Source organism: Halichoeres trimaculatus, unplaced genomic scaffold, assembly GCF_033239565.1.
Source record: "Halichoeres trimaculatus isolate MK-OKI-2021-1 unplaced genomic scaffold, fHalTri1.1 fHalTri1_scaffold_5, whole genome shotgun sequence".
In the NCBI taxonomy this organism is placed as follows: Eukaryota; Metazoa; Chordata; class Actinopteri; order Labriformes; family Labridae; genus Halichoeres; species Halichoeres trimaculatus.
The window spans coordinates 1,668,257-1,691,741 of NW_027437183.1; the positions used below are offsets into that span (position 1 = coordinate 1,668,257).

General features: G+C 38.6%; 2 protein-coding genes across 3 annotated transcripts in view; both read left to right on the forward strand.

Moving 5' to 3' along the window:
• Nucleotides 1-23,485, forward strand: part of rasgef1ba (RasGEF domain family, member 1Ba) — a 128,701-nt gene that overhangs the window by 70,864 nt on the left and 34,352 nt on the right. The window contains exon 1 of one of the 2 annotated variants that reach the window (XM_074670628.1): nt 14,816-15,065. The exons of the other annotated variant lie outside the window; for it this stretch is intronic. The gene's annotated coding sequence lies outside the window, so the exon portion shown is untranslated. Of the gene's footprint in view, nt 1-14,815; nt 15,066-23,485 lie in introns of those variants that run through there. 2 annotated transcript variants of the gene reach the window in all.
• LOC141789985 (uncharacterized) lies at nt 2,165-9,976 on the forward strand. The gene is made up of 4 exons (XM_074669607.1): nt 2,165-2,186; nt 3,404-3,565; nt 5,625-6,263; nt 9,138-9,976. Exons 1-4 carry the CDS (start codon nt 2,165-2,167, stop codon nt 9,617-9,619), a joined length of 1,305 nt encoding a protein of 434 aa, XP_074525708.1. The 3' UTR covers nt 9,620-9,976.

The window sequence follows — 23,485 nt, forward strand, 5'->3', positions numbered from 1 at the left end:
TTCTTGGCAGACTTTGGGTGTTAGAGCCTGGAGGCACGCATGAGTAATGAGCTGAAGGTCCAGTTGACTGGGCTCGGCTCCCCTCTTCCTCTGTAATTACCAAAGCTGTGCTGGGCTCTTCGTTTGTGCCTCTGTCGGTGTGTGTTGGTGTGTGAGAGTATGTGTTGTGAAAAACAACCTTCATGTCACTGGTGAGATCCAGGGATGATGGGTCGGCCAAGACTGCAACTGTGAAACCATCCCAGGTGGAGAGGTCGTTGATCGACACTTCCAAAGATTTCTCTCAGATATTCCTGAAACCTGAGAGTTTAGACTTTCACTGTAAACTTCATCTCTCTGTTGAGTTGAAACCACTGTTTCTGGTATTTTCTGTGGTTCTGCAGTTTCACTTCCCATCTCTTACTGTTTAACTCGAACTGAACTGAGAACCTTTAGGAAGTCGGCTCGTTTAAATGTCAGCTCCTCGTACTGATACTTGTGACTAACAGCGTAAAGTCCAGCAGTAACTTCACCCACATGGTTTCATTGGAAAGTCCCAGGCATGAACTTTAACTGTGCAGGAACATCAGAGTCTGTTCTGTTGTTGAAGGTTCCTGGGAAAAGGTTATGGGTTCATAAAAGGTTCCTGAAAAAGTCCCTAAGGTGTATCACTGGGTTATTTTGTGAAGTTGTCTTTGTGTTCAAGAGATACAATACGATACAATATAACAAGACACAGTGTGTCAGAATATAACATGTATGATACAATATTATATGATACATCACAAAAGAATATATCACAATACAATACATTCAATAGGTTACATCATGATATGATATGATATGATATGATATGATATATATGATATGATATGATATGATATGATATGACATGATATGATATGATATGATATGATATGATATATATGATATGATATGATATGATATGATATGATATGATATGACATGATATGATATGATATGATATGATATGATATGATATGATATGATATGATATGATATGATATGATATGATATGATACGAAACAATACAATGAGATATGATAAGATATGAAAAATATATATGATATGGGATAAGATATAATGCAATGATAGGATACAATATGATACAATGAGATAGGATAAGGTAGTACGATAAGAGATTTATTACAATATGATATAAGATATGATATGAAATGATGAGAAATATGACCTGATACAATATGATAGGATATGATACGATAGGATACAATACAATGGGTATGATATGATAATATATCGTATCATATCATACAAAATGATACGTGAAAAGACAATACTAAACGATATGGTATGGAAAGATAAGGTATAAGATATAATATCATACTATATAATATGATAGGATTTTATATTATTTGGTATGATATGAGATATATTATACAATGCCATACGACATGAAACAGTATGTTCTGATCTGATCTGATCTGATATGATAAAATAAGATATGATAAATGATGTATTGTCATACGGTATGGTACCATATGATATGATATGATATGATATGATATGATATGATATGATATGATATGATATATTACAATATATAATGATATTATATGATACAATATGATTTGATATGATATAATACGGGGTGGCCAACCAGTCAGAGACCAAGAGCCAACAAAAATGACCGTGGTACTACGGAGAGCCACATCACACACGTGGTCTTACAAAAGCACTTCCTCTCACACATAAACAAAATGTCATAAAATTAAGCCAGATTTATTGTGTTTGTGTGTTTAAATTCGTCTAGAGAAGAGAAACTGAAACTTAAGTATCAATCTGTACACCCAAATATTGATCAACACTGATCCCAAAGTTGGCATCAGTGTATCAATATTTTAGATTGATCAGGACACCACTACTTATAACTATATTTATACATTTCTATGAATGGAATTGAAGAGCCGCACACCGAAAGGCAAAGAGCCACATGTGTTGATATGATATGATATGATATGATATAAGATATGAGATATATCATGTCACAATTAAGGCTGTCACTTCAATGCATTAATAAGATTAACTCATTACACCTCAAATTTATGTGTTATTAAAACTAATGCGAGATCAATTAAAGCACACAGGCATTTTGATTTTGACCAGTTGAAGGACCCGTACATGGCAGTGGCAAGTCACCTCATACATGCGAGCTTCCCAAAGCCAAGGTAACACCAGGAATGGTGTTGCTCGGGCCTTTGAACGGCAAGAGACAAGTCAGCAAAAACATGGTCATTTGTAGCTTATGTAAAACAGAATTTTCACATCACCAGAGCTGCTCCAGCCTGACATATCGTCATAAAATATAGAATTTTTGTGCCAAGATACCCTGACTTAAAACATGTTGTTTACCCCACTGTTGATAGTTTTGCTGCAGTTTTTCAGAATTTCATCACGAATGAAGGACAAAAAGACACATTTTCAGCTCTTGCACACAGTTTATATTCCTCAGTATTTTCTGAACAGACTGTTGCACACATCAGGCCCAAGCCTTCTTTTTTAACACTATGAAGAGAAGCAGACAGCAGAAATGTGCTGCAGCTGTAAACCCCAGCAGCGTCTGCTTTTAACATGACTGTGAGACTCATCCGTCCTCGGGTTATAACAGAACAAAGACTGAGAGCTGAAAATGCTAATGTAGCTGCAGGAGAGCAGACTGAATCTGCATTAGCAGCTCTTTAGGACCCCCTCCTCACTAATTATTGTGTTTGGGGATGAAAGAAGGAGGAGGTGAAGCGGTAAAGAGGAGGGAGGGACAGCGGAGGTTTCAATGCTCTCAGCAGACGTTCAGAGAATGAAGAAGTCGAGCTGTTAGCAACTCTCAGCTTCTGCACGAGCTGTTTCCTCTGAACGATTCCCCATTCTTATTCAAACCTCAGAGATAAGTCTCATGGGGACACGCTCACACTCAGCATTTAAATGCATCTCAGGTTAAATTGAAGGAAGACTGAAGATATAGGTGGGACTTTACCTCAGCTGCACTGGAAAACACAAAGATACCAGTGCTCTACGTTCTGCAACTAACATTTTTTAGATATAAATTTCATGTAAAATAAACAGCATATTAAAAATGTTATTGTATGTTACATTAAGTCATTAGTGTGTTATATCTAACTTAAATGGTACCAGATAATTATAGACCTCAGTATATATGGGATCTGCAAAGATAAATATCCTCTTAAAGAAGGGGGATATTGCATTTGTTGAAGAAATGTAATCATAAGTACCTGTACAGTATATTATTGACAATATAATAAACACAAATTAATATTATTAATGTTTATAAAAACACACAGGCCGTAAATATGGATGAAGAAACGCAGAAAACCCTCATTTTTTCGTCTCTATCATTGAAAAATGTCTCAGTTTTGTTGTATTTGTTTAGTCACGTTCCCCGCCGCTCCTGTACGTCGTGTGACGTGTCCGAACGTATTCGACGTCACCCGGAAGAGAGCAGCGGCGCTGTGCTGTGTTTACATCCTGCTGCTGAGTTTCAAGATGAATTCTTCGATGATTATCTCCGCTAACTCTGTTTCCACCACCAGAAGTAAGAGACGTTTCACCTCCTGACCTGTCTTCTTGTAGTTTTGTGAGTTTGTTTGTAGTTTTTAAGCAGCAGAGTCAGAATCACGTCATAAAGCTAGCTGTGCTAACTGTTAGCCGCTAACTTAGCTGTGTTTGTTGTGACAGAGAGCAGAGAGTTAGAAACGCGTTAGATGTTGATTTCTTTACTGTTCAGCTCACTTAATGAAAGCTCAGATCTTTTTAACTATCTTAAGGTTTTATTAGGGTTTTATTATCTGTTTTATGTGATGATTTAGTTCGCTGGTTAGCCCTGAACTTCTCACCTGTCTGATTGGTGACAGTACCCTCACAGTGACCCCTGAGTGTTCAATGCTCCGCAGGTTCAAACATTCAACACACCTGTCTTTGTGTTTGTGGTAAAGAACAGTTAACACAAAAATACAATGAAATGAGGCCGTGAACAACATGGATGTGTCTGAAAATTGTACAGGAGGTTGAGCCAGAAAATAAAGAGATAAGTAAATAAACTGACAGAAGATTAACTAGAGTATCAAAACTAGTGAAAGTAGGAAGTACAAATTACTTTAATATAAAGTTTTATTTAGTTAATAGATGAACAAATAAAATGGGATGCAACAATTAAATTCCAGTTAAAAAATATTAAATATCTAAGGTAAAACAAATATAGAAAACAGTGAAAAAAGTATCAAGATGAGTTAATTAATAAATTTATCAATGAGAGCAATTGAACAAGTCAATTTAGTTGCACACTGATGAAAAACTGTTGGATTGGAGGACTATAAACAAACCTAGTGTAGATCTAAATTGACTGCTTACTCATACACATAGATCATTAAATTCAATCACTGTAACTCCAGAGCTATTTGATAAAGTAAAGAGAAATGATTAAAAAAATTGCAAAAAAAAAAAAATTGCAAAAAAAGTAAAATTGCAAAAAAAAAAAAAGAAAAAATTATAATAATAATTAAAGATATTTTCATCATCTAAACTGAGCTGTGTGGCAGGGTTTTCTGTTTCACACTAAGGCGTTGTCTAATGTGACTCAATATCAACGAACAACATTTCCTAACTTCCCTTTTCTCAATTTTCCAATCTAAAATTATAACAAAAAATCCTGAGACATCTTTGTTTTTTTTAAGATTTTCAAACCTGTAGTGGAGTGTTGGTCAAAAGTTTTAATGAGAAACAGTGAAAATCAACAAGAATTATTCCTTAATAAATGTGGCAATAGAAATTCAGACTTTGTTTAATGTTGTGGTATTTATTACACAGAAAGCATTAATTTAATTGTGTACTTTTACTGTTGCCGAAAGAAAAAAAACAACCCTTAAAATATCTACGAGTTTCTAAAGTGAATTAAAATAAGACTAGTATCTGTCTGTTAGTGAAGCAGGTTTTAAGATGTAAAAGATTACTGTTTTAATACATAACTGGGAAACTTCCTTTTTTGTGACGTGAATGGTTAAGAGCTGCTTATGAGAGGAATATTATCCTTAAGAAATAACTATGTATAGAAATATAGACAGAGGGGGGAAATAAACAAGTGTAAACATTTTATTCCAAGTAAGATATTGGAACAATAAGAATCAAATGCGGGGATAAAAACAAAAGACAAGTCGCTGGATGAATAGATTTCTCAGCTGATTCTTCTACAAATATCAGGATCTAAAGATAAGAGTTAGAAAATAGCATCTTTGAAATTAAATAAGTCATATAATGTCAACTGTAGAAGCTGCTGTAAGTGAAATGAGTCACTTATTTTTCTTAGAACAGTAAAAATTGCTGGAAAGATCCAACAAATCTTTATATCACATCATATTTTGCTAGAAAGCATCAATTACAGCCAAAGAAACTCTGATAAGTTGAGAAAACGGTTGCTTAAAAATAAGAGATGAGGATCAGGAGCGTCATGTGCTTACTGACCCGTTGTATCTTAAAAAACAAACCAAAGTTTGAATGTGATGAGTTGGCTGGTAGGAAACCTTGCAAACCTTGCATCAGAATGTTCAGGAAGTCTTTTCCTTGTTATGGTTTTTAATTCATGTCTGTAACACGTTCAGGGAAACGAGAGGCAGAGCGCTCCGTCAACTGGACGGTGGAGGAGACCCAGGTGCTGCTGTGCGCCTGGAGCGACGAGCGCGTGCAGAAGAGTTTGGCAGAAAACCTTCGTAACCGTCACGTCTTCAAACACCTCTCGGCCCGCATGAGCGAGATGGGGTTCTCCAGGAGTCCGCACCAGTGCCGGCTGCGGGTCAAAACCCTGAAGGCCAACTACGTCAGAGCCAAACTGCACAGGACGGTGAACATGTCGCAGCCCTGCACCTTCAAATACTTCACAGAGATGGACGCCGTCTTAGGGCGCAGGGCGGTGGAGGGGGAAGGAGGCGGGTACTTCATTTCACCTGAAGGGAGGATCGAGCAGAGCGTCACCTCCGTCAACGGGACAGGAAGTATCCCTCCAGTTTTACTCTCCAACACAGAGCGCGGCGGACACCACTTTGGCTCTTTAGGACGCATGGGGAGGCAGAGTTTGAGCTCCTCGGAGGACGGAGGAGGTCGTCAGTCCTGGCAGCTGGACTCTGAAGTCAAAGTGGAGGACGGAGAAGTTTCAACGGAAGAGTTTGAGTTCAGCAACACGGGATTCCAGAGAGAGAAACACGAGGTTTATCTGGATCCTTCCGTCCAACAAGACATGACCGGTACGTACCCAGGCTGCCTCATCCAGCTGCTGAGGGCTGATGGGAAAAGTTGCACATATAGTTTTACTTCCTGGTTAGAGAAGGTTCAAGAAAACATTCAAATACGGCAACAAAACAGGGTCAAAACAGCTGAACAAAGACAAAAAGCCTCCTGGGATTATTTCAGCGAACAATACTGAGGGTTTAATTTTAGATCCACACTCACTGAAAGACTGTGTCACAGTTTCTGAGTAATGTTTTCAAACTGCTCCATGACGCTCTGACTTTTAAAGGAAGTCTTCAAACGTGTTGAACAATCTCCTCTTACGACAGACTCGGTGTTTTTCTCATCTGTTGTTTTCCTCATTGTGAAGCTCTGTGAGAAAATGAGACAAACAAGAAGTTACAAACACATCAAGCATTTATAAATCCACTTCCAGTTCGTTAATGATGAAAATGATGTTGGTTTTGGCTCCTGAGCGTCACTTTAAAAACTCTCTGAATCTGTCCAAGCATCATGTAGGGATATCTTATAACTTCATAACATTTCTTACCTTCCTATTTTGCATTTCCAGAGTAAAAGTAGAATAATTTATAAAGATAATGAGTTTACTTTGTTTTCTTTTCACTAAAAAAATCAAGACAAAATTAACAACAAATTAAGAAATTTCTAAAAACAGTTGTTCTGATAAATATCCAAACTGTTTCATCTGTAAACGAGTATTATCATTTAAAAAAGTCGACCCCTGATAAGACATAAGACTACAGTTATTTGATGCACTTCACAAGAATTCAAAGTTGTATCTATTCAGGTAAATACGGTAATTTGTGTGAACGCTGTAGTAAACTAAAACTAAATCAGGTTAGGTGAAACAAAACTTAGTTTTATGACGCCCAGTAGTTCAAGAAAGTGAAAGCACTAAGTTAGTCAGGTGTTCAGACCTCAAACTCAAACGTCTGAAAGCTCTAGTTTGAGTCGGTGATTCCTTTCAAAAAACAAATCTGTGTTTGTGATAGGATAAATATATTTGTTTTCACAGCTTAGTGTCTGATCTGGAGTAATAAGGATAATTACAGCTGGAGGTGGATCAGAGGAGGCTGACTTCATGTTTGTCTTCATGTTGCTAGGACAGTCAATGATTTTTTTTTTTGCATCCTCTCTTGGATATCTTAACAAACAGACCTCAGATCCTCTGTGTTTTTAATCATAGAGTGTATAAAACATGGACGTAGTCTCGCCGACTTCACCCGTCTGTTGCTGAAACAGAAAATGAAGCAGATCGGCTATAGCGGCCATATTGGTAGTGGCAAAGGCTTCGCCTACAGCCATAGGGCGCCGGCCATCACGTGACCCTCAACTGTGCCTCTTATTGGGGGAGCTCGGGATCTTAATATCCTCTGAACGGCCGAGTTAGAAAAAAATACACCCCCCGTACAGTGTGTGCTGGTAGTAAAATTATCGACTCAGACAGGAGGCGTGTTTTGAACCAGGCTGTAAATAGGTTAATTTCTGCTTTGAAAACGGCTTTTTGTTTTGGTGTGTTTGTGACTTCCTGTACTTCCAGAGCCAGCCTCAAGCGAACACTGGAGAAACAGCAGATTTTAACACTTCAGCATCGTCTCATATTCTTAGACCAGAGGTTGCCACTTGGTTTTTATCCCCATGTCGTCCATCACGCTGACCACTGCCCTGATATTTAGTCCTGTTTCCACCAAGTGGTTCAGTTCGCTTCATCTCAGACAGGCACGCATTTTAGTCCACAGACTAAAGCTGTGTTTCCAACAAGCAGTCTGGTTCGGTTCAGTACATTTAAGCTTGATCCTGTTGGCGCGGCGTGTAAGCCTGATGCCAAAAGCTGCAGCCGTTAAACATCGTTTCGACACGATGAGAACTAGAGCCTTATTTGAACAACAGTTTGATGCCGTAGCAGCGCGACACAGTTTACCCCGCTAATAAATCCAACAAAGAAGAAAAACGCGACACAGTAAACAAAGAGCAGAGATGAAGACATGCAGCATTTCGTTCTCTCTGTGATTGGCATGTAGCTCTTTGTTACAAAGAACAATTAAGCCTTGTTTTAGAGAAGTCTGTGTGCCGCCAGGAGAAATATAGCCGCTGTCGGGGTAAGTGACGATTCTTTTGACCAATCAACGGTCTGCAGTGTTGTAGCTCCACCTTCCAAGAGCAGATCAATTCAGTCTGGCACCTATACGAAAGGGTCCCAAAAAGTGGGACGGCTCGTCTCGGTTATTTGAGGATCTATCCCGGGATGAGTTAGCGGCAACGCCCCAAAATGCGCACCGCATCGAGACGAGGTGGAAACGCGGCGTAACCGAGACGAGCAGTCCCACTTTTAGAGAGCCTTCTGTTGGGGTGCTAGACTAAACGGATCCAACCCCAGAAGGTGGAGCTCAAAACTCTGCAGTCTGCTGATTGGTGGAAAGAATAGTTACTTCCTGTGTGACAGCCGCTGCATTTCTCCTGGTGGCTCACAGACTTCTCTAAAACAAGGCTTGATTGCACTTTGTAACAAAGAGCTACATGCTAATCACAGAGAAGAGAAATTGCTGGATGTCTGTGTCGCTTTTTTCTTCTTCGTTGGATTTATTAGCGGGGTACACTGTGTCGTGCCGCTATTGCGTCCATACCATACTGATCTACTCCAGACTGCTTGGTGGAAAACTGTGCACCTATTTAATGGAGAGACAATCCAGATTAGAGCATTTCCACTTTTAAACATTAATTTATTGAAGGAAAAACTAAGTTATTAGACATTTTGATGGAGCTGAAACATTTTTACGTCCAAAGAAAGTTTCGTTTTTTTACTGGAATCTGATTGGTTGATTCAATGAAAGTCGATGAATGATCTGGAACTTTCTTTTTCTGTGTCACAGGTCAACACGTGGAAACCAGCCTGAGTACACCTTCTCCTCATGTACCACCACCACCTCCTCCTCTTCCTCCCATCCAGTCAGCCTCCCCTCCTCCCCCTGCACCCCCAGCTCTTCCAGCCAACCCTGCCCCCACTGCCCTCCATCATCACCCAGAATCCCCCTGCCTGGAACCTGTCCTCAAACACCTCTCAGAGTGTTTCCAGGGTCTGGTCTCGGAGACGCGCAGCCTCCTGCTGCAGCTGGAGCGTCAGCGCGAGGAGCAGGCGCGCTGGCACCAGGAGCTCCTGGCTCAGTGGCTGCAGAGGGAGGAGCGCCGGCAGAGGGAGACGGCAGAGAGGGAGGAGCGGAGGGAGAAGGCTCGCATGGAGCACGAGATCAGGGTCCTGGAGCTGCTCACGGGTTTATCAGGAGAGCACAGGTGCAGGTGTGGAGGGGAGGCTGCAGGGGGTCTGAGTCAGAGCAGGGACAGGGACGGGGAGTAGGCGGAGCCAGGAACTTTACAGCGCCGACCAAAGCGTGGAAGCTCAGGAATCTAAAACTGGACAGTAACACATCATCAGCATGGTCCAGATCTGCTGGATCCCCCTGTCCTCTTTCATCAGAGTAAATCTGAGGCTGGGAACCCAGAGTCTAGACCAGCGCTCCTGAAAGATCCAGAGGGAAGTTTTCAACCAAATCCAGAAAAAGAAAGACTGCTGAAAAGAAAGAAATACCTGCTACAGATTATTTTTATTCCTCTCGTCCTCTATCTTTGTATCTATGAGCGTTTCTCAGGTTTCAGTTGATGATTTCACAAATATACCAAAACTGTGTGAGCACTTTTTACACAAATTAAACCTTTTAAACACTTCATTCTGTGTGGGATCTGTTTGCTAAGAGCTCAGCCTCAGCTGGTGGTCACCTCCTCAGATTTCAGAGGTTTGATCAGCTTGAAGTTGAATTATTATCAATAGGTGATGTGATGGGAGGATCTGCCCTCTGCTCTCTGACCTGAGAGTTTATCTGTCCCTCATCTCTCAGGATGTTTGCGTCCACAGGAGGACAATGCTCCGGGACCTCTCTGCTTCAGCTGAGAACAAATGTCAAACATGTTTCTGTAAATTCCTGATCTTATCGCCTCTGCTGGGAGAGGAATGCAGCACAAACATACGCTCACGCTGTTTGTTTGTCCGTGCAGGAACAGCACGAACAAACTCTTAAAATAAGAACAGCGGCCTGGGAGGGAGGCTTGTGTAACAGTGAAGAGTAAAAATATCTCCAAGCGAGGTCAGAAAAGCAGTTTCTTGAACATTCTTTCTGGACTAAATGGAAATTTGCCAAATTTATACCATCAGGATCTTTCAGTTGGAGGTCCAAAGCTGTTTAATAAAGTTTTTTAAATTACATATTGTCATTTCAAAGCAGAAAGAGAAAACACAGCATATGCAGCAATAATAGCACCGCTCTTTAATACTTGGTAGCACACCCTTCGGCAGTGATGACAGCTCCCAAACGTTTCTTCTATCCATCTTTAAGCTCCTTGGACTGCTTAGCTCTTGAATGTTTGCAGGTTTCTTTTCTCGAATGGCAGATTTTCAGCTCAAACCAAAGATTTTCCTCTTCAACCATTCCCGTGTGCTTTTAAATGTGATTAAAGTCATTCAGGAGCCACAAAATCTACTTTAATGTCACAGTTAAGACAATATGGTTGATACATTTCTGTACAGTTAAAATGTAACAAATGGTTATCTAAACCAGAAGTTTTTTTTTAATTGATGAAACTGCACATCTGATGTCTTTTTTTTTTTTTTAAATTGCAATAATTTTTTTTATTGAAATTGCCTTTTTTTTTAAATTTCAAAATTATTCTATCAGAAAAGTAACTTAAAAATTGCCAAAAATGTTCAAAAATGTTTGAAATTTGAAAAAATGCAAAAATTAAAAAATTGATATTTTTAAAGATTTTAAAAAAACATTGGGAAAGTTTTATTAAATTAAAAACTTGAAAATATTTCAATTGCATTTGAATTTTTTTTTTTTTTTTTAACTTTTTTTCCCCAATGTTTTTTTTTCATTTTTTTTTTTAAAAATACATTTTTTTAAAAATTGAAATCGCATTTTTTTTTAAGATTTCAAATTATTTTATCAAAAGACTAAAATAAAAAACTGCCAAAAATGTTCAAATATTAAAAAAAATGAAAAAAAATGATATATACATATATATATATATATATATATATATATATATATATATATATATATATATATATGTATATATATATATATATATATATATATATAAATATATATATATATATATATATATATATATATGTATATATATATATATATATATATATATATATATATATACATATATATATATATATATATATATATATATATATATATATATATATATACATATACATATATATATATATATATATATATATATATATATATATATATATATATATATTGAAATTAAAAAAATCATTTGTGATTTACCAAAGGTGAGTCACAGTGTGTTTCCATACTGATATACAGTAAAGGGTGCCAGTACCAGTGACACAGCATGCTTTAAGTTTTTCCATTTTTCCCTCTTGTTCATTGTTTTAAAATGTTGTTAATCATTCACTCTTTCATATCAAACACGAGTTCTCTATATAAAAAAATTATTTCACTTGATTCGTTTTTTCAGAAGATATTCCAAATTATGTGCTTAAACTTCATGGGTGCCAGTTATGGTGAGCAGGACTGTATATCACTAATTTTTACTAAAGTTAAGACAAAGACCTGCTCCTCTCAGCTGTTAAAGAACAATGTGAGGCACTTAAAGGCTTTTGTGATGCAGAAACCAGTCTGTGATCCTCACTGGTCAGACTGGTGTTTGTTTCTCAGACTGGTTTGAAACAGGAAACAGAAACAACCTTTGATTCTCAGTGTTTTTTCATTCTCATGTCAGTCCACCGTCCTGATCTTTGTGGTCAAACTGTGCACTCATTTAAGGGAGAGAAAATCTGGATTAGAGCATAAATCTGCGCTAATGCCAGGTTACGTAACATCTCTGGATGGTGATGAGATTTGGGATGATTTGCTGTTATTTCACCGAGGCTTATTACTCAGAGGGAGCGTCTGCCAAACAGCAGATTCTCAAACCTGATACTGATAGAGGATTCATCTGAATCACAAGAGAAATGTTTTTAACTTTCACCAAAGCTTTTGGATTCAAACTGGTCATAACCTGCAAAAATCACTGCAATGTTCAGACTGAGCATGTGCAGATTTTCTAACCTCTGGATGTTCATAGGCTACATTTTAAGAACGGCACCAGATCGGCATGAAAGTAGCTGAAATGATGAGGTCATCACATACAGGTTGGGGCCTCAAACACCAAGGTCTGCCTCAGGTGGGCTGGCCAAATGGGCCGTTAACATTACAAAGGTTTAGATGAAACTCAAAAGTATTGTTGTGTTTCAGACTCTGGTTTCCATAGAAACAGCGTTTAGCCGCCCTAAAACGGAAATGTTTGAAACACTGTTGCCGTGTAAACAGCAAGTCAGAGTTTTCAGTGGAAACGCTGACGTCGTGCTCCAATTTGGGCTCTAAACGTTCACTGTGGCAAATTAATTTGCCTTATGTGAGCTGGAGAACAGTAACAATGGTGTGGGTTTGTGGTTTTTCCATTTCTTTTTTCAAAATTTTCAATTCTGATTCAGTTTTTTCCTTCTTGTTTTGTTATAAGCAGCTGGTAGTGGTCACGCGTGCACTGGTCACAATTTTCTGGCCGATCACCAATCTTTAAAAAGCCTGATGCTGATACAGATTTGGGCTGATAACGATTTTTATTTTTTCTAATCTTATTGTATTGAAAATCATAGAACAGTACCCGTGAAACAATAAAATCTTTTTGTTTTAACTGAAACAACCAATAAAGTTTCCTGAGTTTTAGGTCTCAGAGCAAAAAGCAACAAAGGCTGGCTGTCAGACCTTCCTGGAGGAATTTGAGATAAGTTAAATAAGGATCGGCCAATCGCCAATCCCCCAAAATTGAGGAAATCATCACCTCTTGATCAGCTGACCCATCGACCGGTGCATGTCAAGTCACGTGGAGTGTATCTCTACAGTCATATCGCCTAGTCCTAGCATCCATGCTACGTCATTTTCAGTCCCTTAGAGTGTATAATTAATGGACCTAGTTTCCCCATCGTCACTCATCTGTTTCTGAAACTGATTTTGAAGCAGATCGGCTATCACAGCCATATTGGAACTGACAGGGGTTTCGAGCTACAGGGCCCCTGTCAGTCACTTGAGCTGAACTCTGCCTCTGATTGAGCGAGCTAGTGATCTTAATATCCTCTATATGTAATCACCCGTAGAGTGTGTGCTGATAGTGAAATTAGAGACTCAGACAGGAGACATTTTTTGAACCAGGCTGTAAATAAGTTAGTTTCTCTGATTTTTTTCACTGCTTAAAAAAAATAAAAAATAAATAAATAAAATAAAATAAAATTTAAAAAATTCCTTTATTATTATTATTATTATTATTATTATTATTATTATTATTATTATTATTGTTATTATTATTATTATTATTTATATATATATAAAAAAACCAGTAAAAATAAATAGAAGGGAAGAAGTAAAAATGAGGTAAAAGAAATGTGAGGAAAAATATAGAAATACATAAAAGGCTAAGAACCACCTCCAAATAAAGGAAAGCAAAACTTTTTAAAAAAATAAAAACTGTAAAAGATTTTAAAAAAAGTAAAAAGATAAAATCCTGTCCATGATACTGTCAAAGAAATAAGTTAAAAATAAAATGTTAATTTTATTTGTTTTTTCCCAAGTGAAACGTGTGAGCTGTGTTTTAGACAGAGGCTGAAATATTGGTTTTCTTAAACACCGTAGAGAAGAAATATGGATTTTTTATGAGCCAGAGGGATGCTGTAAAGATGCTACGGTGGCACCAGAGGGACAAAATTGAGATATTAAATTGAGACTTTTTAAGGAAGCAAAGTTAAATTTTGGGACTTAGTTTAAAAAAACACATGAACCTTGTTTGTTGTTGTTGTTTTTTTTAATTAGAGAGCATTTTTTATTTATTTATATTTATAACAGTCATCTGGCTTTTTGTTGTATGTTTGGATTCACAATCCCCAGAGGAAACACCCTAAACCAAGTGCTGAATCAGACTCTTTCCTTCTAACGGTGACTGTTTTTTTCCCAGGAGCTGTTGCTTTGTTAGGTTTTTGGCAGTTTTTCCCCTGAGGACAAATCTCAGAATCTCGACATGTCTCATTTCCACACATTCACACATTTACAGAAAACACAATCACAGGGGAAATTAAAAAGTTTCCAGTCAGCTGACTCTCAAACTGTCATTAGAGTCCAGGTGCTTTCTCTTCTTAATCCGGGATTCCCTCCCAGGCTGAGTAAAACACACACTGAATGAGGAAATGAAAGATAGTAGAGAGGAGGAGCTAGTGCGCATGCTCGAGATGGAAAAAACATCACAGATAGAGAAAGAGAGAGTGGAGATGAGAAATGAAATCGAAATCAATAAAGAAGAGGGATGAGAGGGAGGAGGAGGAGGAGGGTGGGGGTGGAGGGGGTGCGTCCTGCGCTCTGATTGGCTGCTGCCTCTCCCTCACTGTGAAGTCTTGAGGCTGCGCGCTGCGCGGAGCTCACACACTCAGAGAGAGGAGTCAGAGGAGGTACACACACACACAGAAGGAGCTTCATTCATTCACCCAGCTCTCACACCGAGGATACGCGTTCAATTCCCCGCGTTAGGAGCTGCAGGATGCCGCTGTGAGGAGGGACAGGAGCCGGGGAGGGTCAGCCGCGTGTGGACGGAGAAAGTCTGTAGGAATCTGTTTGTTTGGGAGGATTTTTAGGAAAGGAATAGGAGCGGGATTCACACCTGGAGTACTGCTGCCTGAGGTAAGCTGAGAGCAGCTTGTTCTGGATGTGTTCTGTGTTGTGTTTTGGGTGTTTTTGGCGCTTTGGAGGGTCGCTGCTTGGGCTGAATGCGCGCAGGTGGCGGTGGCAGGGCGCACTTAGCCAAACAGGATCAGGAGCGTGACTTGGAGCTCTGTCTGCCTTGAATATAAATGTTTCCAGCTTGAATCTTTGAGATTCTGGTGCGCGGTGTTCACTTTTTCTTCTGTTTGAGCTTTTTACGCACGAGTTTTTGTTGACTTCATCCAACTATTTACACTCCAAACTCCCTGAATCTGCTGTTTCTGCGCTATTTATGAGTCGTGCTCCCCCTCTCTGCGTCTTCACCCCACTTTTCTTGAAATCGGTGTCAGTAGCGGGCTGTTTTTGTCCCCCGTACCTTCTGGCTAAGAGGATTCCCCTCCTGTAAGATCAGTGAGTTAATCCCTCATCTCTCCTGTGAACGTGCCCGGTGCTCTCCTTGGCTCTCCTGCTCTGTGTTACAGTCTGTCTGTGTGTCTGAGTGTGTCACAGTGTGTGTGTGTGTGAGTGGGTTTAACGTGCTGACATGATGAATCCGTTTATTGGTGATTGTGGCGCAGAGGGATCCTCCTCTGGAGCGCAGCGCCGAGTTATTGTTAAAGTGGATTACAGGCCGTAGTTGTGCTTCGCTTTTGTTGCTGCAGACAAATAGAGACTTCAGGGAAACGGGAGGTTTCCTCTCAGTGAGTCTGCAAAGAGGGATCCAGAGTTGAGAGGTGGAAGATGCAGAAATTCTGGTTGCAACATGATTTAAAATTTTGAGATTGAGAAAATCTGACAAAACAAAACAGGAGGTAGATTTTCTTGTTTGGATTATTAGACCCAAAGATCCATAATGACACCTTTCCTTCAGCCCTATCATCTTCTGAAATGGATGACATGGATTTATTGATCTATCTGAGCCACATTCACCTGATCAGTCCAGAAAAATGACTCATTTTAAGAATTTTAAAGAAAAAACAGGGTCTGGATCACTTTTAACAAGTACAAAAATATTCGATTATTCTAGTTTCAAGCAATTTTTTCTTGGTGCATTGGCATATATATATATTTTTTTACTTGTTTCAAGCAATTTAGACCTCATTTTAGTCTTTAAATAACTTCAAACAAGACATTTTCCTGGACCTGTTTCTGAAAATAAGACAAAAACACTTGATAAGAGTTCAGTTTTTTTTTTTTGCAGTGTGCAGCCCGTTCTTTAAGATAGAGCATGAGTTGATTCCAAGATTTTGATGATTTTGCAACACGAGTTCCTAAAATTGTGCGTCAAACTTCTTGAATCTGCAAAGCTAAAGGAAAAATGTGCAAAAGCAGAGTTGTGTGGATGCAAAAACTAGAGGTCGACCGATATGGGTTTTTTGGGGGCCGATGCCGATGCCAATGCTTTCCAAATTTGGGCAGCCGATGCCAATATGCATAGCCGATTTTTCCAATTTGATATTCAGGCCGATTGTTGAATAAATATATATTTATCACATTTTTGTGAAACGCAGCAATTTCTGAGCAACTAAAAGAAATCTTTTACAACAAGTCGTGTCCAGTCCTCTGAACATTTATTCAGCTTTCAAAACAATGAAATATTTTGTCTGAGTAAACACACAATGTAACAAGCAGTAGTAAACATTCACACTCTTCTTAAAATGTCAAAAAGAAATTTAAACTTATTAATATAATTTGAACAAAAGTATGTAATGTATCCAAGTGGTTCCACAAGTTTAAGGTGCTCATCTTTTTTGTCCCTGATCAAAAATTGCGTTATTTTATACAACGGATCAAAAATCGGCTTTTTAAAAGAAAATACGGCCGATGGCCGATAGAGACAAATGTCCAAATATCGGCCCGATATATCGCCTGGCTGATATATCGGTCTACCTCTAGCAAAAACCTCCCAAAAAGCTGCAGAGCGACCCACAGGACGTCACCTTCTGAAACTGACTCTGTCCTAACTTCCTCCCCTCCTTATTTCTGTCACACACACATCTCATGATTGTTTTTCTACCAACGCCGTTTAGAGTCATCGTAACATTTGCAGCTGCTGCTCTGAGCGGGAAAAATCTCAGCTTCCATGACGGTTTCTGTCACCTGGTGCCATCAGAGGATGACTGACACATGAACACATCTCAATGACGCTGAGATGTGAATGAATCCTATGTCGGAAAGCTGAAGCTGAGATTTACAGCTTTACACTGCAAAAAACTAAATCTTACCAAGTGTTTTGTCTTTTTTTCAGTAGAAAATGTCTTTTTAGACTCAATACGAGCCACATTCACCTGACAACAACTTGCAACAAGACATTTTTCTGGACTGAATGTGGCTCGTATCGAGTGTTATACGACAAATTTTTACTTCAAATACGACAACAACACTTGATAAGATTTCCACCCCTGAACCAGCGACCACATCAGAAGAGTCTGACCTGGACTAAGGAGGAAAAGACTTGGCTCCTGCCGACAGCGCCAAAAGAACCAAAAGCTGGTTTTCAAATGAAAGTCATGTTTCATTACTTTTGTACGGAAGAAGTACAGCTACAACTAGGGATGGGAATTAAAATCCGGTTCCTGTTAAAAATCAATAAGAAATGTTTCAATCCATCGATAGCATTAGCCATCGATAGCGTTAGCCTTCGATATTGTAACATTTGCAGCTGCTGCTCTGAGCGGGAAAAATCTCAGCTTCCATGACGGTTTCTGTCACCTGGTGCCATCAGAGGATGACAGACACATGAACACACCTCAACGACGCTGAGATATGAATGAATCCTGCGTCAGAGTCTTTGAGATTTGGAAAGCTGAAGCTGAGATTTACAGCTTTACACTGCAAAAAAATAAATCATATCGAGTGTTTTTGTCTTATTTTCAGTGGAAAAGGTCTTTTTAGACTTAATATGAGCAGCATTCACCTGACCAGAAAAATGTTTAACTGATGAAGCTCATTTAAGCTCACACTGCACTGGTAGAGCAGTGGAGGAGAGGAGCGCACATAGAGAAAAGAAAATAAAACTTAACTATGGTCACAGAAAGAAGGTGCTGTGGGAAAAATATTTAAACCTCCTGATATACCAACACTTACTTATCTAAGTTATTTGTAAACAGTCCTCTCTGGAAAAACTGTAAACACTGCAAAAAAACTGAAATCTTATCAAGTGTTTTTGTCTTATTTTCAGTAGAAATGTCCTTTTAGACTTAATATGAGCCACATTCACATGACCAGTCCAGAAAAAATGTCCGATTTCAAGTTATTTTAAAACAAAAATGAGGTCTGAATTGCTGTAACAAGTAATCAAATCAGCTGACACCCATAGGCCACCGTACAAATGTAATGAAATATGATTTTCATTTGAAAACCAGCTTTTTGTTCTTTTGGCGCTGTCGGCAGGAGCCAAGTCTTTCCTTTCTTAGTCCAGGTCAGACTCTTCTGATGTGGTCGCTGGTTCAGGAGTGAGAAATGAACAGTTGTAGTTAAGTTAGTTATCTGTCTGTGCGTGGTGGTTGTTGATGCTCAGACTCACTCTGAGGTTATCTTTAGCCCCGTTTCCACCGAGCAGTCCGGTTAAGATCACTATGTTTGGGTTAATCCTGGTCCTGTTTGTGTTTCCACAGCCCCAATGCAAAAAAAAACAGACAAAAGACAAAATGAGGTCTGAAATCTGCCAATGGAACAAGAAAGTAACTTTTCTCTTGTTCCTTTGGCAGATTTTTTAAAACCTGTTCCAGCAATTCAGACCTCATTTTGGTCTTTAAATATCTTGAAATCAGACGTTTTTCTAGACTGGTCAGGTGGATGTGGCTCATGTTAAGTCTAAAAAGACCCTTTCCACTGAAAATAAGACAAAAACACTCAATATGATTTAGTTTTTTTGCAGTGTACAGCTGTAAATCTCAGCTTCAGCTTTCAGACATAGGATTTATTCACATCTCAGCGGCGTTAAGGTTTGTTCATGTGTCTGTCATCCTCTGATGGCACCAGGTGACAGAAACCATCATGGAAGCTGAGATTTTTCCCGCTCAGAGCAGCAGCTGCAAATGTTACGATGACTTTAAACATGTAGTAGAAAAACAATCATGAGATGTGTGTGTGACAGAAATAAGGAGGGGAGGAAGTTAGGACAGAGTCAGTTACAGAAGGTGACGTCCTGTGGGTCGCTCTGCAGCTTTTTGGGAGGTTTTTGCAGCCACACAACTCTATTCTTGCATGTTTTTCCTTTTGCTTTGCAGATGCATGATTTTAAGAACTTGTGTTGCAAAATCATCAAGATCTTGGAATCACACTCATGTGCAGGCTTTAGTAGTGTGCAGGAGTTTTCATGCAGCAGATCATAACCTGTGATTTTCGCCGTTCATGCATCTGAAAGTTTGCAGAAATCTTCAGTCGTTGCAACATGAAATCTAAAAATGCATCTCCACACGTCTCTGCTCCTTTTGTGATCCAGCTGCTGGTCGCTCGGAGCAGCTTCAGGAGTGTATTTATAGTTTCTGCAGCGCCTCACACAGGTGTGTTTTTACGTAACTGACCACACACATCCAGCCGTCTTTATTTGGAGCACTTCCACTCCTCTCTGTGCAGACTCTCAGATATCTCTCACCCTCATTTCCTGCAGACACGGATGAGTGGGATTCCTCCTGCCGTTCAGTGTTTACACAGCAGAGGGGGGGGCTGTTGATTTACTGCGGCCCCCTCCTCTTTCTCCCTGAGCGTGGAGTCAGGCTCAGAAATCAGGCTGCAGAGGGACTTTTATCACGCCACAAATCTGTGAGCTGCAGAGGATCAGGGAAGTGTTTAAACATTAAACCTGCTCCACGGGAACGCTGCTCAGTCTTTTCTTTACAGCCCCTGATCAGCTGATGGCGCTCATCAGGAGCGTCGTTAACGCTGCGGGGAGAGGAGTCCTTTCTGGGCTCCACCCTTACATTTCTGCAGCTTTCCCGTCACTGATGGCCTGAAATTATTTCCTCTGAATGATCTCACCTGTAATCTCTGCCAGGCATCGTCAGGGAGAGCTGTTTTGGTTTCACTTTAGCTGAACTGTGTCAGCGTGTCTGGACTCGAAAGAGTATGAGGCGCACATTTAGCTCCCAAACATCACTTTTTCCTGCAAAAAAGTTGGAGGAAGCGATCCAGCCAAGCGGATTTTGAGAAAGTCAAACACAGTCGGTTAAATCAGCTGTTAAAAAATAAACGTACCAAGTGCTGTGATGGTGCTGTTGAAGATCCTGTGGTCGACGTCGTAGAAGTAGAGCTGGACTTTCTCAAAATCGCTTCCTCCAACTTTTATTTGGTACTACCTGACTGGCGGGAGTGTAAATTTTGCATAAATGCAAAATATTCAGAAATTGTAGGTTAATATTTGCAAATTATAGATAATATTTAGAAAATGTAGCTAAATATTTAAAAATGGCAGCTAAATATTAAGAAATTATAGAAAATGTTTTGGAAATGTAGCCAAATATTTAGAAATTGTAGCATAATATTTAGAAAATTTAGCTAAATTTTTAGAAATTGTGGTTAAATATTCAAAAAAAATTGTAGCTAAATATTGAGGTAATTTGGCCAAATATTTAGAAATTGTAAATAAATATTTAGAAACTTTAGCTAAATTTTTAGAAATTATAGCTTAATATTTAAAAATTGTAGATAAATATTTAGAAATTTGGCTTAATATTTAGAAAGTATAGATAATATTTAGTAAATTTAGCAAAATATTCAGAAATTGTAGCTAAATACTAAGAAATTGTTGATAAATATTTAGAAATTGTAGCCAAATATTTAGGAAATTTAGCTAAATTTTTAGAAATTATAGATAATATTTAAAAATTGTAGCTAAATAATTAGGAAATTTAGCTAAATCATCAGAAATTATAGATAAATATTAAGAAAATGTAGCCAAATATTCAGAAATTGTAGCTTAATATTTATAAAATTATAGATCATATTTAGAAAATTGTAGCTTAGTATTTATAAATTGTAGATAAAAATTTAGAAAGTGTTGCTCAATATTTAGGAAATTGTCTCTAAATATGTATGTTAATGTTTTAAACTAATGTCATGATTCAAAATATTTAACTACGTTTTTAAACATTTAGTTTCATTCAAATTATTAGCTTAGTCTAAATATTGATCAAATATTTATAAATCTTAAGCATAGATTACTTAACATTTACCAAGATTTCTAAATGTTTTGTCAAGATTTCTGAATATTTTGGTCAAAATCACTTCTTTGAACTTTTATTTTGGTACTAACCAGCAGGGGGGAGCGTGTATTTATATGTTAGCTAAATATTTAGAAATTGTACCTCAAGATTTAGAAATCTTGACTTCATGTTTAGAAATCTTAGCAAATATCTTGAAATCTTTGCTCAAAATTTAGAAACCTTTGCTTAAGATTTATAAATCTTTGATCAGTAATCAGTCTTAGCTAAACATTAAGAATCAGGACATTCAATTATAATGTTTACAAACATGTTTAGCTACATTTCCTTAATATTGAACTACGATTTCTAAATATTTAGCTAACATGCAAATTCACACTCCCGCCCACAGGAAGTACCAAAATAAAAGTTGGAGGAAGCGATTCTGAGAAAGTCTATGGCTAACCGCCTACTATGCTAGCAGTGCCTACTATTTTTTGCTGAAATTCAGTCTGTAGTAATCAGAATGCGAAAAACCTCCAAAAATCCCCGGATGTCCTTCTGATCCAAGAAAATTTCTCAGTACTGTTTCCCACAATGCACGGTGCTAACCCTGTTTGTCAGTGTGGGTGACAGGTTTTGGTGAATTACCGCCATTTACTGGAATGAGTCAGCATTTCAACTACAATACAACAACACTAACATTAGACGGTCTGTGAGATAGAAGTGAAATAATGTGAAGAAATACCAGTAAATCTTGTCACTTCCTGTTATTAAAGAGGTGTTTGCTTCTACAAATTCATTAGCCCATATAAACCACTAATTGCTGTAAACAATAAAAAGTCCTTCTGCAGAAAAAGTGATGCTTTAGAGATAAATGTAGAGAAATTTTATTGAAGAAGAGGAGAGACCTGGACAGAGTTTCACGAGACGTTTCCTGCTCAGAATTTGAGGAAATTGATTAATTAAGAGTTTAAAATCCACAAACAAGACTTGAAAAAGAGGAAGGAAAGAGGGAAGGAGTCAAACCTGCACTGAGCAGTAAAACGTTTCATCAGTTTCAGCCTCAGAAAATCTCAAAACAAGCAGGAGAGTAACCTCCTCTGTTTTTAACCACGCTGCGTTAACACACACAGGCAGATGGCTGCACAGAAACACACACAGGGCTGTAATAAAAGCAACCCCTCCTCCTCCTCCTCCTCCTCCTCCTCCTCCTCCTCCTCTGGGGCCTTTACTGTGTTTACCTTCAGCTGCCACCCAGCCAGCGGCTGCGCTAAACCAACAGTGAGGTGCTAACAGTTTGCTTTACCCAGACCTGGGGATTTCACATGTGCTTTCCCATCAGCCCCTCCTCCAACAGCCTCCACCCAGACCGCTCCCACTCCTCCACCTGGAGCCGGATGTGGAGGATATGGAGGATGTAAAGTCCCTGTTCCTGCTCGGAAACGTTATCCTGGACTTTTCTTTCTTCCTTTGTGGAAACGTGAAGCTCGAGTTCTGACGTGTGTAAAATAAAACGAAGCAGATCAGTTTCATTTCTCTTTCGGTTTGGCTGCACGGTGTTATCGGCAGGTTCAGGCTTGACAGAAGAGACGGGACCTGATCAGACTTCGATGAGAGGTTTCCTGTAAAGGGATCAGTGAGAGTGAGGAAATTTGTAGAGGAGCCTTTAAAGGAATAGTAAATAGTAAATAGTAAAGTGAAAAAAACTTTTACAAAGTGTTTGTGTCATATTTTAAGTAAAAATTGTCTTTTTACACTTTATTTGAGCCACATTCACCTGATCAGTCCAGAAAAATGTCTTGTTTCAAGTTATTTAAAGACAAAAATGAGTAAAAATCAGCCAGTGGGGTAGGGAAAATGTACTTGTCTATATTTGACAAATGTCCCTGCACCAGCACATTTTTCTTACATCACGTCAGATTTTTTTCACCTGTTTCAAGCAATTCAGACCTCATTTTAGTCTTTAAATAACTAGAAACAAGACATTTTTCTGGACTGATCAGGTGAATGTGGCTCATATTGAGTCTAAAAAGACATTTTCTACTAAAAATAAGTCAAAAACACTTGATAAGATGTCGTTTTTTGCTGTGTAGTGTTAAAACGGCAGCCATAACCGTCTGCCTCTTGGTTGTTGGTTGGGTTTAAAAACAAACGAGGGTTTTATTTCTGTCAGAGTTTGTTTATTTAGACATTAAATGAAGCTTTTGAGTGTAAATTTGTGAGAACAGGGGAAACTTTAGGGACATTTTTTAA

Coding starts and splice junctions, on each gene's coding strand:
- LOC141789985 (XM_074669607.1), top strand. CDS start 2,165: ATGCGAGCTTCCCAAAGCCAAG. Junction 2,187..3,403: donor GCGAGCTTCCCAAAGCCAAG/GTAACACCAGGA, acceptor GTATTTGTTTAG/TCACGTTCCCCGCCGCTCCT. Junction 6,264..9,137: donor CGTCCAACAAGACATGACCG/GTACGTACCCAG, acceptor TCTGTGTCACAG/GTCAACACGTGGAAACCAGC.